The sequence below is a fragment of the Acinonyx jubatus genome, chromosome B1, assembly GCF_027475565.1.
Source record: "Acinonyx jubatus isolate Ajub_Pintada_27869175 chromosome B1, VMU_Ajub_asm_v1.0, whole genome shotgun sequence".
NCBI classification, from domain to species: Eukaryota; Metazoa; Chordata; class Mammalia; order Carnivora; family Felidae; genus Acinonyx; species Acinonyx jubatus.
This window is the reverse complement of record NC_069382.1, coordinates 183,656,937-183,673,028: the sequence shown is the minus strand read 5'-3', so window position 1 is coordinate 183,673,028 and position 16,092 is coordinate 183,656,937. Positions and strand designations below refer to the sequence as shown.

Here is a 16,092-nt window from a genome sequence, read left to right as displayed (position 1 = left end):
CAAATGCTGCCAAATATATAAAATCCAGACAGAGAAATAGGTAGGCTTTGCAGAGGTTAGAGAGTATGGATCTATATGTCAGCTGTCCCTAAAGGATTCCTTCCTACAGGTTCTCCTTCTGAGATCTCTCCAGGAGATGAGTTGTTGACATCCTTTCTTGACTTCATTCCTGATGCCGAATGCCAGAACATCCACTCCTGGATAGCACTGGTTGGAAGGGGAGGATGTTTAGAGGAATTGGACAGTTTGCCAAAGGTTCCACGAATTAGGAGCTTGACATATGGTAATATGCTTGGTTAAAAGTAAGTGTATCTTTTGTTTAAATGAGAGGTAGTTGGGGTGATTATTTTTGTCTCAGCAGATCTCTAAGGAGAGAAAAAATTAATTCACAACATCTAAGGAGGGGAACTAAGTTAAGCTCCATGTGCTATGATTAAGGTCTAAGTCCTGAGTGGTCCAGCAAGAGAAAAGGTAAGCAGGGAGGCTCTGAGCGGAGACCCCAAGCTTATTAGAATCACAGCTAACATGGCTGTGCGTGGCATTGAGTGGAATGACAATGCATGCTTGTGTTGTGATTGCTAACGTAAAAGGTGTCAATATTAAGGCTCTGTGTTACACCAGTGAGCAGCTGTCCTCTGGTATTCCAATATCTGAGGGTTCCTTTAAAGGCTCCTAATCTTAATCTTTTCTTTTTCCTCTGAGCTTTTAATATTCTCAAAAGTCAATCTTAATCGAACTTCTTAATCAGGCTAGCTTCTCTTCTTTGAAATTACTTCCCTTTGACAATATCTTAATAGTAACTAAGGCATCCATGCAGAAAATTAGAAACGCATTACCCGCCCACCTCTCATTTTCATCCCCCATGCAGCAAGTGGGCACTGTTGGCTGGAGCCCAAGGCTTTTGAGAAAAGCAAAGGGGATTCCTTCAAGAATGAGAAACATTTGTACAGTGGCTATACCATTCTTAGAATCTATCTCCTCTTACTCCTTCCTTCTTTTTCTTCTTCATCCCAAATATATATTAAGAAGCTACTAGGCAAGAGGTCCTATGCTAGGCTTTAGGAAGAGATGCAGATATCAGAGCAAGATATTGTTTCTGTTGTAGAGAAATACTCAATCTGGTTGGGGAGCTGCTAAGACATAGTAATTAAAGATTCAGGATTTGAAATCAGAAGAACTGAGTTCCAATCTTGCTTTTCTGTTTTGGCTATAGGTCCTTGGGCAAATTTTAAATCCTTACTATGTTTTCTCAGCTGTGAGATGGAGTTAATAATACCTTTCCTACATGATTGTTGTGTAGGGACTCAATGACACCGAAGAGGGTCTGACACATATTAAGCACTTAAAAATATTGGCTGTTTTTAGAGGAGATAAGATAAAGATACAAATCATTTAAATAGCTAAACATAAAGTTAACATGATACAAGGCACATATTAGCATAAATTCTATGAAATTGGTAACTCTTAGAGTTCAACAATTCAAAACTAAGCTAACTGTCCCAAAAGCTCTTCCAACGAGAGTCAAAATTATAATGTGGTGCTTCGTTTCTCTATTGTTCACACTAAAACTCACGGTCCCCTTCAATGTTGCCCTGTTTGAAGTGAGTGAATGGACAGGTGTCCAAGACAACGCCAAAGACATTAGAATCTGCAAAAAATCTGAAACATATCAGAAACGGACACCCATGTGGTAAGCAAGAAGCAATCAGGAGATGTCTTTCTTGTAAAACTTGGTGTTGAAATTGTAGATGTGATATTGCAGTGTGTAGAATACTGGAATCAGAATCAGAAGATTCTGTTCATAGTGAAAAACAAAGGCCTAGAGTAAGAATATGGCAAGTTTTCAGCCTTAAACCAAGAACCAATGGGTTCTGATTCTAATCAGCAGCTTCTCTTGATTCCTTATTTAATTTAAATATATTAGCTCAGAATACCATGTGCTCTTGGGAGGAAGGGAACATGTCTCTTGTTTTGTCCTCTCTCCATAGAATCCAACAAGATTCTGAGCCCCTTAGCTACTAGGACTAACCTTAGAGAATAACCTTAGTGCAAACAAATCCAGGTTAGTCCAAAAAACCTAGGGGAAAAAAATCTCCAGAAGAATTTAAGATGCAGCGTTCTTTGTTTTGACCTGTAGAGAATCTGCCAATAGATAATGTGAGAAATTAACTCTTTGCCTAAAGATAAGGCAATTGGTTTTGATAATCGGTTCAGGTGTATTTTCTAGCCTATTTTATTTATTTTTATTTTTTTTGAAGTTTATTTATTTATTTATTTTGAGACAGAGAGTGCACACAAGCAGGGGAGGGGCAGAGAGAGAGGGGGAGAGAGAGAATTCCAAAGTAGTCTCCACACTGTCAGTGCAGAACCTGATGTGGGGCTTGATCTCACAACCATGAGATCATGACCTGAGCTGAAATCAAGAGTTGGACATTTAACTAACTGAGCTACCCAAGTGCCCCCAGCATGTTTAAAAAGAAAAAAAATATGGAATGTCTTTTATATGTATCCTGGAGCCCAATTCACAGAGACTCAGGTAGATGATGAAATTAAGTTTTCTGCCCGACACAGCTGGGAATGGGATCTCAGAGCTGAAATAATCTCATCAAGTCAATAGTCATAATAATTACTACTATCTATTTAATACTTTATAAAAGTTTACACGATTCTTCAAAACACATTTATTTTAGCATCTGTTATGCTCTGTATTTAGCTACTGGTGTTACAAATAAATAATTTTCATATGTTGACAAGTTCCTGTGTCTTGTATTTTCTTCTGAACTTCCTGTTTATACATACTGGATCCTTACAACAACCCTCCCACATAGCTAATATTACCTGCATATTACAGGCAGTGAAATTGAGGCATAGAGCTGAAAGGTCTTGCTTAATGCCCCACCACTTTCAAGCAACAGAGCTGATAGTCAAACCCAGGTGTTTGTCAGGCTTTGGGATTCTCATGTTCCATGGTGGTTGCTTTTCAGTGGTGCATGGAACAAAGGGAACGTCAATACCCATGCAATTGTGATATATTATGATAGAAGCCAACAGAGAGTTATGTGAAAATATTTCTTATATTTATTCTTTAAATATGAAAGTGTTTTGTTCACAATGCTGCAGAGTCTCAAGACTTTGTAAGCTGTTATAGTAGTTTCTCCTTAATATTCTCTCTGTCTCTCAAACTCTTTCTATTTATTGTGAAGGAACTGGAGTTTAGAGTAGGTGGAACTAAGTTAATAAAAATGATCAGAATGATAATGATAAGTGACTGAGCTAGAATTCAAACACAGGGTTGTCAAGTGTCAAAAACTACACCTTCTACTGATTCTTGATGTGCTCAGAGTCTGTTAGGTGCTATTAGATGTTGGGAAGCATTTATTTAACTCTGCCATTACTTAACTCAAGGTAACACTTGGACTATGATTTGCAAGACTGGAAGTCTACTAAGTGAACAAGATGAGGGAGGGCATCTCAGATTATAGAGCCAGCATGACAGATTATAGAGCCAGCAGGAGTAAGCACTCCCGGGAGAGAAGAGCAGAGTGGGTCCGGGAAGCGCAAGTCATTTGCTATGGCTGTTGACGTGCAATGGCATGTCAGATGAGCCCTGATTTCCCACGACATTATAAATAAAGCACTGGCATAGTTCAGAGAAGGAAGAAAATATAATGTTGACTCTAGGGAAATTAGATAAGATCTCATAGGAATGACACTTGAATCTTGAAGGACGAATGAAAATTGGACAGATGAAGATGGAGAGGGAAAAGCATTCCAAATGGCAGGAATAGCATTAGAGAAGGAATAAATACATATTCAGTCTGTGGACAGGAATCATGAATAATCATTCACTTTGACAAGACTCAGGGAAGTAAGATTGGAAAAAGATGCTTTGCCAAATCTGGGAAAGCCTTGACTTCCAGGTGAAGGAATTTTATTTTACTTGTAGGAACCACTGATGGAAAGACATGATCAAAACTGTGTTTAAAAAGTTGCAGATTGATACAGAATTAATTTCTAAGACTTCAATAAAAACTCCTGTCAGATTAATTTTAGTAAAAATCAACACCAAGACAAATAACCAAATTGACTTTTGTATCATGTTTTTCACTTTACAACAGGTTTCAGCTAAGGGTTCATTTGATCCTTCAACCAATTCAAGGCAGGCAGATGAGGTACCTTGAGAAACAGAGATTTAAGGAGACTTCCCCAAGTATGCCCTGTCCTTACAGAGTACATTGAGATCTTCTGACTTCAGGCTCAATATTTCCTGAGTATCCTCACGGTGGGCCCTGGAATTTTACATTACTTTGTTTTCTTCTTTAGCCCATCTTGTTCTTCTTCCCACAATGAAACAGATGTCTGTTTCGGCATGAATGTAAAGCTCACGTTAATGATTATATATATCGGGCACAGTTCTAAATGTTCCCTGTGAATAAAATAAATTAATAGTAACAATTATCCAAAGTGGGTACTGTTACATTTCACAAATAAGGAAATCGAGGACTAGTTTGCTTCAAGTTCTTGCAGCTGTAAGTGACAGAGCCTGGATCTGAACTCATGGACTATGGCATGAACATGCAACCGTGTAACTACCACACGTCGCTATTTTCCCAGGAGCAAGAGCTGTTTTAGAGTTTGGTTAATGTAGATGCAGAATAAGCAGCCTTATCAAGACAGCAGAATTACTTCTGAGCTTGACCAGATATCTGTAATAATGATTTGTAAAAGCAATCACAATATAAATCTGTATGCAACTTATTTGAAAGTAGCAATTTGGATTTACAGGTTTCCCAGTAGCTGTTAAAGTGATCTCTGTAGCATGCTGATCCTTTTATGAACATCTATAGTTGACCTAGAGGTGGGTGTACATGGTGATAGCAAGTGGAAGGCAATGAGTTATGAGACCGACTTGCATTGGTTTTAGCAGCTGTCAGCCAGTGTCTTAAATTCCTCATTTATAAAATAAGGCAAACAGAAATAATCTCCAGGAAACTTTCTGATCATAAATAAGAACAAGTATTCTCCCTCTCTTTGCTTTCTCCTTACATCATTACATCAATAGGTACATCAACCCACTGATGCGATACTTGCCAGAGGCATCGGATCCAGCTTGTTGAGCCGTTTTCCTAGAGTGACTTATGTACACCATGAACAGATCACAAATCATGAGGTCTTACGGTCTGGTCTTGCCCACCAACAGAAAATTACATTTTGCTGATGGAATATATTTGAGCCATGCCTAAATGACGGTCTGTCTAATTTATGATTTTAAAAAGATAAAGTGAGGCAAGTGGCCAAGATGGTTTATGGAAATGGATTTGAAAAAATGTGTCAGAGCTTGGAAAGCTGGGGAAAGCAGCAGTTTTTGTTTGTTTATTTGTTTGTTTGTGGTTTTCCCTGTTTGTTTTACATTAGCCAAACCTTACCCCTTTCCCTCTAATCCTTTCCCCTCTGCTCGCCAGCTTTATTCAAGAAAACCACCAGAATGCAAGTTGAGATCCTTTGTAGATATCAAAATAGTTACCACAGGCCAGTTTGTACTCAAGAAGCTTAAAATCTACCTGAGAAGAGAGACTGCAAGCCTCTGTTCCACAAGGGAAGCGGTCTCTGGGAGGTAGGGCTTTTTAAAGGAAGGTGTTAATGGCCCAGGAAGTCAGAAGTGAGAGCTCCAAACAAAGATGATCTTTGCAACAGCTGGTGCCCCATAAAAAAAGGGAGGATGGCCTTCTGGGGCTTTTGTCTCTAGTGACTCCTGAACTGTAAATCAGAACAATTCCCACACTCCACATGGCTTTTCTTTCATTTATAAACATGAGTACACAATTCCACCTCAGGGGCTAAGCCTCTTCCTTTCTAGCCATCATTTGTCTGGAAGAGTCTAGATTTTGCCTAAGTGGAAAATGGTGATATTTTAGGAATTCAGTTTCACAGAAAGAATGGGTGTGTCCTCCTCATTTGTCCTCTTGCCCAGGAGTGAAGAGCTAAAATCACACATTGGAGATTTAGGTTAAAGCCAATAGTTTTATTGTCAAATAAATCCCCATGCTGCTCTTCCCCAGCTTTGAATTGAGCAAGTTTCTAAATCTTGATAACCATCCATTTCTAAGCCTTTAAAAAGAGAGTAAGACTTCTTAGCCTTCAAGATTGTTGTGGAGAGGAATTAAGTCAGCTTGGCAAAGTGGATAGGATAATGCCTGGGCTACAGTTGTTGATTCCTTTCAACCCTCTCTCTTTCAACACCACTCCCTCCAAATACCTAGTTTCATCATGAAAAATGGAAGAGCTTTAACACAAAGTGAAATGGTTAAAGTTGTTGTCGGTCTGAGCGTTGTGAACACAGTCCCACACATACTGCCAACAGTCATTGAAAGAATAACATTATGTGTATGCTTTTTTGACGTTTCTCTCTTCCCTCAAACATCTGTAGTTTATGAACTATTCTCATTTATGTTAGGTGTCTGTGAAGAGAGACAGGAGAAGAGAGATAAATCGTCAATCCTTGCCTTGGAAAACCTACTGCATTCTCTTACCCAAACTGGACCTTGTAGTATGGGTTTCTAGAATCAGGCTGTGCTCTGGAATGTGAAATCTAGACTGAGGTAGAAAGCTCAAGTGTTAGAACTGATTGTTCTGATTTAGGGAAGCATGACCTTTTTCCTTCCTGTCAAAAGCAAGTTACCTTGCTTCAAAAAGTATTATTCTTATCTACATAATTTAACTCAAGTAAGTTCTTTGACACTTTTTATAGAATGATTTAAATTGCAGGAAAGTTTTTTAAAAAGCATTTTGGTGGCCTTTTTTTTTTCCCCTTTAAAGCATAGTGTTGATCCAACAAAATGGAGTGCCAGAATTCTGGTAGTATGTTGACCTAGCAAGAGATATTTGTGCAAGATATGGTGATTACTTGAAATAACCTTCCTGGTTTGGAGACCCGATTCAACGTTTTCTAGTCAATGTGCTACCAATTCATTTGGGTGTCCCACAATGTCATGACTTTCTTTTATTCTACTGTGTGAAACCTAGTACCAGGTGTATATGTCAACACGTAATTCTAGGTTTGTCTCTCCCTTTGCAGTTTTTACTTTTATACATAGAAGAGAGAGAAGGAAAGAGTAGAGGGGATTATTAAAAAAACAATCAAACCAAAAAAAAAAACCAAAAAACATAGAGTGAAGACACATTGGCCTCAAGTGGAATTTTCATGATCTTTTGGTTATTGTTAGATATATGCCTGTTGAAAAGTGGAACTACCAAGTGAAGATATAAGTGCTTATAAAAAGCTAAGAAAAATCAAAGCAATTTTGGGAAAGGCTCCTCTAGTACATGTACTCTGCGGTAGAAATGTGTTCTGCCTTCTATAAGAAGAATTGACTGAGTCTTCCAAGGGGATGAAAATGCTGGAAAGAGACAAGACTTGGAATGGAAAAGCCTGGACTTGAGTTCTGGCTTTGCTGACTTATCACAATGCTTTTCCAGGCAATGCTCTGGCCCTCTTCTTCATTTATAAATGCTGGTGCTTTACCAAATGACCTTTAATATTATTTGTAGCTCAAAAGACTCTATGACCCTAACCAAGGATTCCTCTCCAAGCTCCATGAATAGGGCCTTTTCAGTTCTAGGTTTTACGATTCTGAATGAAGGTCTTACTTCCATTTGACCACTGTGGAAAAAGAGGAGAGAGGTTTGGAAGGGAGCTCTGTGTAGTTCACTGCTCTACCATGTAGCACAAAGAACAGCTATACTACAAGCAAATCTGCTTCCTAAAAAAATAAGATGTTCTAAAGTGGACAAAAAAAGACCAAGTAGTGAAAGGGTAAGAGCTGCTGGAATGTTAGCTTTATTTAGCCCCAGATGACTGGCAGTCAGTTGTGACATTATTACTCAATGTGCCTAGGCTGCCATTCAAAACAGTTGTTGCAAGTGCTCCAGAGAGAACAGTAGGCCTGTGTAGTTCTGTTTTCCCTCTTTTCTAGAGGGGGTGGAGTGGAATGTTCACACAGCTGGCTTTGAAGACTGTTGGTGGTTAGAATCAGGGTCTGTTGATGGTCAGTAGAATTTGTCTACTCCTCATGTGGTCTCATTTTAAGAAAAATGCTTTTGCTTTTCTAATATATAATGTATACTTATTGTAGAACATACCATAACCTCACCACTAAGACATATGCAGATGTGTCTTTTTGTACATCAAGAAGAAGCCAGAGAAGCATGGGAGGGAGGAAATCCAGACGTGCACATATGGAAATAGGCCTGGAGAAGCTAAGGAACCTTGCAACATGTACAGATTCTTTGTACTACACCACCCTTCCTCAGGCTCAGCTAAACATTTCAGAAGAGTGAAAGCATTGTTGATATTCAAAAGCTAAAGTAAGGTCTTGGAATAAGGCAATTTTGTTCTGTTTCTGAAGCAAGAAAAGAATCACAGTGCACACCAGGATAATGATTTTGGAAGCTCAGTTAATTGTGAAGGTGAGGCTGATCCAGCTTGTGGCTAGATATAAAGGAAATATTGTTCCCTTCCCATAAATGATTTCCCATATGTAAAGTGGGGCTGAACCTAGCAGGTGACTTCAGAGATGTGGAAACATTTAACCACATATGAATAAATCTTGCAAACACTTTAAAAAAAATGCAAAGTATAACCTTTAAAGTAAAATTGCGGCTGTCACATTTGGAGACTGAAAGCTCTAAAAGCAGAGCTTTTTTATACCAACCACAAAGGCCAGGGACCTGTGGTTTTATTGGATTTCTCATCCCAAGAAAATATTTACACTTGGATGAAATGATGCATTTTTAACTATAAAAGCCAAACAGAGCATATTTATGAAGAATGTTGCAAATAAAAATGTTTTTTTCCCTTAGCCTGGCAAAAGTGACAGCTCTGGTTAAGGCACCAAAAAAACTCCATAAAGTATAGAATCACAGTTCTTTTAAGTGGGTGAAGCTTTTTATTCTTAGTAAGGATGTATATGAGTGATTGCCATGAAGGAAAAAGGACTTTGGTGAGTGTCCTGCTTTCTACTGCCAAAAAATTCCAGTCACTAGAGTTTTTGGAAGCTTCTATCCATATATATGAGAGGAAGAGAAAAGAACAGCACAAGAGAGAATGAGAAAAAAATAATTAACATAGATATAGCTCAATAGACCAGAGGCAAAATGAAATAAATTAACATTGTAGGGAAATAAAGGCTTTTGGGAAGGAATTTAACAATGTTTGCCATTCAATCATTGACAATCCAATTTTTTTTTTTAAGTTATTGATTTAGGGGTCGATTGGTTTGGGAAAAAGCCCAACCCAAACTAAGTGTTTGCTTCATGTATTAGCCATTATGCCATCAAATAAAGTCCTTATTTTTAGCTGACGCCTCCAGGCTTCTGAATAACAGAGGCAGAAATAAAACAAAAGCTGGGGAAAGTGATCCAGAAATGGATGTGTTGACACACGCTGGCATTTTGTCCTAACAAAAGTAATATCCAAATGCACTAAAATAGAAGGGGCCAAATCTCATCCTCAATATTCCCTATTTGTTCTCTCATTTTTACAGTTCTGATTGCCTCTTTAAAGGATATAAGGCCAACCCCAGGAGAAAACTACATAAGGAACTTCTAAAAAAAAAAAAAAAAAGAACTTCTTAAACTGTCTTATTAGACTGAAATTTAATTATAGCAAGTGCAGCAAATATTGCTTAGAATATGGAAATGAGTGACCCCAAGGATTCAGTATTTTTATAAGATTGCACTGATGTGAAGTTATAAGACATATCTATATTGGTCTTTGGCCCCTCTTCCTGACTCAGAGCTCCTAAAATCCTTGTAACTTACTAGATTACAGGAACATCTTTTGCTTTAATGAGGGGACTCTTGGTGGGCTTCTGGATGGGGCTAGTCACAAGAAACGCCAAGCCATGAAGAGGCTTGGAACTTTCGACCTCACCCCCAATGTCCAGAGAGGGTAGAGGGGCTAGAAGTGGGGTTAATAATTGATCATACTTCCATGATGAAGCCTCCATAAAAATCCTAATTATGGGAGGCTCAAAGAGCTTCTAGGTTGGTGAACACATTCAAGCTGGGACATGTAGCACCCCAACTTCATGGGGACAACAGGTCCCGCACCAGGGATTCTATTAGACCTTTCCCTGTGTATCTCTTCATCTGGCTGTGCCTCTGTGTGCTTTATCACATCCTTTATTATATAGCAAACTGATAAACATGAGTGAGTGTTTCCCTGACTTCTGAATTGTTAGAAGGAGTGTGGGAACCTCAACTTCTAGCTGGTTTGTCAGAAGTATAGGTGACAAACTGGGACTTGCAACTGGCCTCTGAGGTGGTGGCACTCCCTGGGACTGAGCACATAACTTATGGGATCTGATGCAAACTCTAGGTGGAATTGTCCTACTGAATTGTAGGACCCCTGTTGGTGTTGGAGTTGGTCGGTGTGGGAAAAAACCCACATGGCTGGCCTCAGAAGTGTTGTGAGTGCAAGAGGTGCCTGGCTGGCTCAGTCAGTAGAGCATGCAACTCTTGATCTCAGGGTCATGAGTTTAAATTCCACGTTGGGCATAGAGCTTACTTAAAAAAAAAAAAAAAGGAAAGGAAAGATGTGAGTGTGAGAATATGGAAGACTGTATTTTTTTTTTTTTTTTGGATAGCTGAGAGATTTATTTTCACAGTGTTTATTGGACTACATTCGATTGCAATAACAAATGGCAAAAGGCCACAAGTCCAGCAAAAGAGAGGGCACCTAATGCATCACACTGGACATTGGAAAGAATTAGCAGGGTACATTTTTCCATGCACACATGTGACTTCTGTTCTGGCTCCATTCCTTTGCTGGATTTGTCTAGACAAGAGCAGGTACAGCAATTGTAAAAGTGGGAGAATCCATGTCAGAGGAGCTGTGTCTAAGGAGAGAAGCCATTCACAAGTGTGAGCCTTGGAGAAATATTGCTCCCATACACCCCATAATTGTCTGCTTTCACACGTCCTCTGCCTTCCACCTGTCTCCCTTCCACTGCCAAATTAAACTGACTTAGGGAATTGGCTTCTTTTAGATGTTCTCTGCTGTGAAAAAGAATCCCTGCCCAACCTCACCGCTGTCCTTATGGCCCTCTGAGACTGCTACTTTGAACAAATAGCATGTCTTACCCATGACTGTTTGATGAAGCTTATCAGTGGTGGGCCTGGCACTTTTCACAGAGCTTCACATGTATCATCTCATTGGATCTGCACAACAAGCCCATGAGCTAAGAATGATGATCCCTCCTTGGCAGGGAAAACTGTGGTTCAGAGAGGTCAAGAAATGCATCCAAAGGGGTGCCTGGATGGCTCAGTTGGTGGAGCATGCAACTCTTAATCTTGAGATTGTGGGTTTGAGCCCCACGATGGGTACAGAGATTACTTAAAAAATAAAAATAAATAAATAATAAAAAACGCATCCAAGTTTTACATAAGTAAGAAACAGCAAAGTTATCCCTTTCATGGGGCCTGTCATGTGACATCCAAGCCCATAGACCTTGTCCAGTCATTCATTATTCTAGAAAAAAAGTGTCATCTGAGGTTTAAAAATACTGCATATTCAAATTTTCTTCCCAATAAAAAGTGGCAAAGGCAAAGCTAATCAACATCTTCCTTACTGTTAAAATGTACATAAGACAGAGGGGAAATGAGTGGTTGTGTGTGGATTTAAAGTGGGTGAAAATAATGGCCTAAGACATTTGGCCATTTGGCCCCAGTTTCAAACATTTGGGTATACTTTTAAAATTTGTGCAATTGGCTTTGTCATACCTTCATTACTACTTACTTTACATTGACTCAACCTTTTTTTTTTTTTTTAGCCTAAAAATGGGCTTATAAATATATTTATATCATGGTGGCATATAGAAAACTAGAATCATTTGTTGTAAGTAAAAGGTAACCCATAAATATAATGAGAACATGGCAATTTTACTAAATTTTAGCTTCCTCTGTTTTGGGATTTTACCCCTCAGTTTCCAGCCCCCTCTCCTCCTTCAGACTTCTTTCCCTGTTTGCCTTCAAGCCAGAGGACAGAGGTTTCCTGCTTGAATTCCATGAGGGGTGTCTTCAGGGTAAAAACCTTTAAAAATGGATCACACTCTGCTTCACTTCCCTTCTTTTATGTTTTGTCTCTTCCCCTGTAGCTATCCACATTTACTTTATCTTCAGTTGTCTTTGGTGTTATATTTAGAGTTTACAGTTGGAATTGGTAATTCTGATACAAGCTACTCTGCCATTATCAGAAGCTAAAACTTTTGTTTTTAATCACATTTGTAATTAGATTTTTGTGGGTTTTTTTTTTTTTTTTTTGCTTGTGTGTATTAATACCTGTCTCTTCAATGGAACTCTAAGCACATGAAGTGAATGTTCTAAAAAGAGGTTTTCAGGAAAAATTCTCATTTGTCACAAGCTTCTTCATGCTGACCTTAACTCTTTTGGCATATTTTAATGACCTCCCCTTTATTTCAGGAATAATATCAATGTATTGCTCATGCTTTATACATTTTGATTGTTACATGTAAAGATTATAATGCAAAAAATCATTAGAATACAACCACATAGAACTCACACATGAAATGAGAATGTAATAATCTTATATAATTATTGAAAATGAGCAGACCATTTTTTAGCTCTAAATGTTATGAACCAAAGCAGAAGTTGAGGTCTGGTGTTGTATCATGCACCATTGTTCAAAGCAGGGATTCCCAAATAAAGGGAATTTGAGTACAGGACAGAGCTGCCTATGAAGGACAGTGAGGGGTGCTCCCTGCTTGGTGCAGAGGCAGAGAGATGCCCCATACCATCAGCACACCAAATTGGGCAGGTGGATTTTTAAACCAGCCTCCCTAACACCCAGAAGCATCACAGATAGCTTTTCTGGTGGAGTGCTCTGGAGAAGAATCCTTATCATCTGTTCATTGAGCCTAAATCCTAAATCCACTTCAGGCCATGGTCCCAGAGGGTTTGCTTTCTCTGTTGATGACATCAAATGTACAATAGCATCCTGTAGTTTTTGGTACACTTCCCTCTTCCCTACCTGTCTCCTTTTTCTACTCTGAATCCGTAAATTTGTTGGGAGGAGGAGTGGCCATAATATGCTTAGGAAAATTATTGGTAACTCTTATTCTTTGATTCCTCCCTGAGTAACTTGTGATAAAAATGGGATGCTATTAAACAAAGTTGAGGACCTTTAATTAGTAAATTCCCTAACAGTATGTTCAGGGATTGACTTGGTTGGATCGGTTCACCACTTTTTCCTAGGGTTTAGTATGGTGCCTGGCTCATAACAAATGATCATTACCCATTTGGTGATTAAATTGATGAATTCGGGGAAACCATATACCAAATGAGTCTTTCATTTTTAGCTCGCCTGAGTAAGGTAATCTCTACTTTAGAAGAGTTATAAACCGATAGGGAAGTCAGACCACTAAACACATTTTAAAATAAAATGGCATGAGTGTTATGATAAGGGGTGCACAAGGTCCAATGGGAGCTTGGGGCAGTGGGACACCTAACTCTTTCTGGAGAATATGTCCTTAAAAAGGAAACCTTCAGGGGCGCCTAGGTGGTTCAGTAAGTTGAGCGTGCGACTTTGGCTCAGGTCATGATCTCGTGGTCTGTGAGTTTGAGCCCACATCGGAGCTCTGTGCTGACAGCTCAGAGCCTGCAGCCTGCTTCGGGTTCTGTGGCTGCCTCTCTCTCTGCCCCTCCCCTGCTCATGCTCTGTCTCTCTCTGTCAAAAATAAATAAACATTAAAAGGAAACCTTCAGCTGGCTAATGGAAGAGTGGTGAGAGTTAGCCACAATAAAGGGAGAAAAATATTCCAGGCAGAAGAAGCAGTGTTTGTTAATAATTGTGTTGAAGGGGGCGCCTGGGTGGCTCAGTTGGTTAAGCATCCGACTTCGGCTCAGGTCACGATCTCACTGTCCATGAGTTCGAGCCCCGTGTCGGGCTCTGTGCTGACTGCTCAGAGCCCGGAGCCTGTTTCAGATTCTGTGTCTCGCTCTCTCTCTGACCCTCCCCCGTTCATGCTCTGTCTCTCTCTGTCTCAAAAATAAATAAACGTTAAAAAAAAAATTAAAAAAAAATAATTGTGTTGAAGAAGAGATGGAGCCTGGTAGATTTGAAAATCTGAAAAAAGAGCTTTTGAGAGGAACACTGGTGTGGATGTCAATGGAAGGGAGGCAGGAACCAGATCATTGCAGGCTTTATGCAGGTCAAGAAGTTTGAACTTCAGGGGCAAGTGACAATCTGAACAATTTGTGTTTTAGAAAGATGGCTCAGGCTGCTCTAGAGGCTCTTGGGTGGGAACACAACTGGAAGTTGGGAGTTAGCACCTTTGGAACTTTGTGGTCTTGAGAGGATTTCTGTGGACTTTGCATTAAGAGGTCACAGAGATGAAGGTGAATGGACATATATAAGACAGGTCAAGGAATTGGAGTCAACGGTATTTGGAGGTGGGCTGCATGTGGTAGAAAGTAGGAAGAGGACAAGCGAAAGGTTCAGAATGTTGTCTAGACCATCTGGTGCTCTTTGACTAAGGACCCAAGAGACACAGGTCTGGGCAGGTTCTCCTAGGCCATCACATGCTGTATGTCATTGCTTGCTCTTTCCATACAATTCATCTAAATTAATTTTTTTAATGTTTATTTATTTTTGAGAGAGAGACAGAACAGGAGTTGGGGAGGGACAGAGAGAAAGGAAGGCACAGAATCCAAAGCAGGCTCCAGGCTCCAAGCTGTCAGCACAGAGCCCCAAGTGGGGCTCGAGCCCAGGAACCATGAGATCATGACCTGAGTCAATGTCAGACATTCAACTGACTCTGCCACCCAGGCACCCCTAAATTAATTTTATGATCACTGAAATTGTTCCTTTTCACTCTGGTTTTACATCGTGTTTGGCTTCATTCTAGTCTTTTACACTTCCTTTTCAGATTGTGGGCCTCCAATGCTTTGCTTTATTCACTATGGGAAGAAAATGCTTTTGAAGTTCCAAACCCAATCCCTGAAGCAAGATTAACAATCAAAGATACTTTCAAATGTGCAAATGCTCATGGGACTTAGGTGGATTAGCTGTAGTCCTGAGGCACATGGCACACCTGTGCATGGCCATGAACAGTTCAGAAGGAAAACCAGTTCCTGGTCTGTAGCAAGGCCTTTGAGCCTGAGGACTCTGTTTCTGGTATTTAACATGAAGACCAGGACTGAGAGTGTACCTCCTTAAATTTTTCTCCTAGGCACCTCACTTGTAACCCTAATTCCAGCTCAGTTTAGCACTTCTCGAGATAGTCCATAGATATACAAATGGAGGTTAAATTACATTGGTGGAAGTTTTTTTAGGAGGATGATCTGAGTAGCTAAATCTTGAGTATGTGGAATAATAGTTCTGGTGAATCTGAATTGTTAATGAGGTGGACAGAGTCACTGCACTATGGATAATGTCCTAAAATGCCTTATTACTAGAATCTGATACTATAGCTGTGGGTATTTGCTGGAAGGCTCCCAAAAGTATTATGAGTTCTCTCTGTCTCTTCGGACTGCCTTTTATTCTTAGAGCTGCTAAGCTCAACAGTTGAACTTTGAGTGGTATTGAGAGGTTTTTGTGATTACTTGTATGCCTTTGTTAGTACCAGCCTGTCAACACCTTAAAGGACAGAGCATCTTTTTGTTTGTTTTGGAAATTACTCAACAGTAATCTTTAATTATATAACAGTATGACTTTTTGAAATGTTGATTGATGCACTGCTGTTGTTTTATATTGCACCCATGCTAAATCTTATGGGGCGTATGGCCTTCAATAAATAAATGCAAATAATGTAATTGAATCCCACTTCAGTGTGCCATTAATTATCTCACATATATCTTCATTGCCTGCCTGGTGACATGAGCCAGCATTCAAGACAGCTAGAAAAAATATCCAGTAAATTTCTTTATTTGGAGGGGATTTATGATGTATAGACACACATATGAATTATGTATATGTACACACATTCACTTTCATATATCTAAGTCCATACTCACTTATATACGTCTATATCTACATCAGACCATATGCATGGCTAAATATGAACACATGCACAT

The 16,092-nt window shown here is 39.4% G+C and overlaps 1 protein-coding gene across 1 annotated transcript in view; it reads left to right on the top strand.

Annotated features, from left to right (window-relative positions):
* The first annotated feature begins 265 nt into the window (after positions 1 to 265).
* Positions 266 to 16,092, top strand: part of LOC106986839 (cytosolic beta-glucosidase) — a 229,931-nt gene continuing 214,104 nt past the window's right edge. Inside the window, exon 1 of the mRNA XM_053217512.1 lies at positions 266 to 302. Coding sequence (XP_053073487.1) covers positions 281 to 302 — 22 coding nt within the window. The 5' untranslated portion in view covers positions 266 to 280. The remainder of the gene's footprint in view (positions 303 to 16,092) is intronic.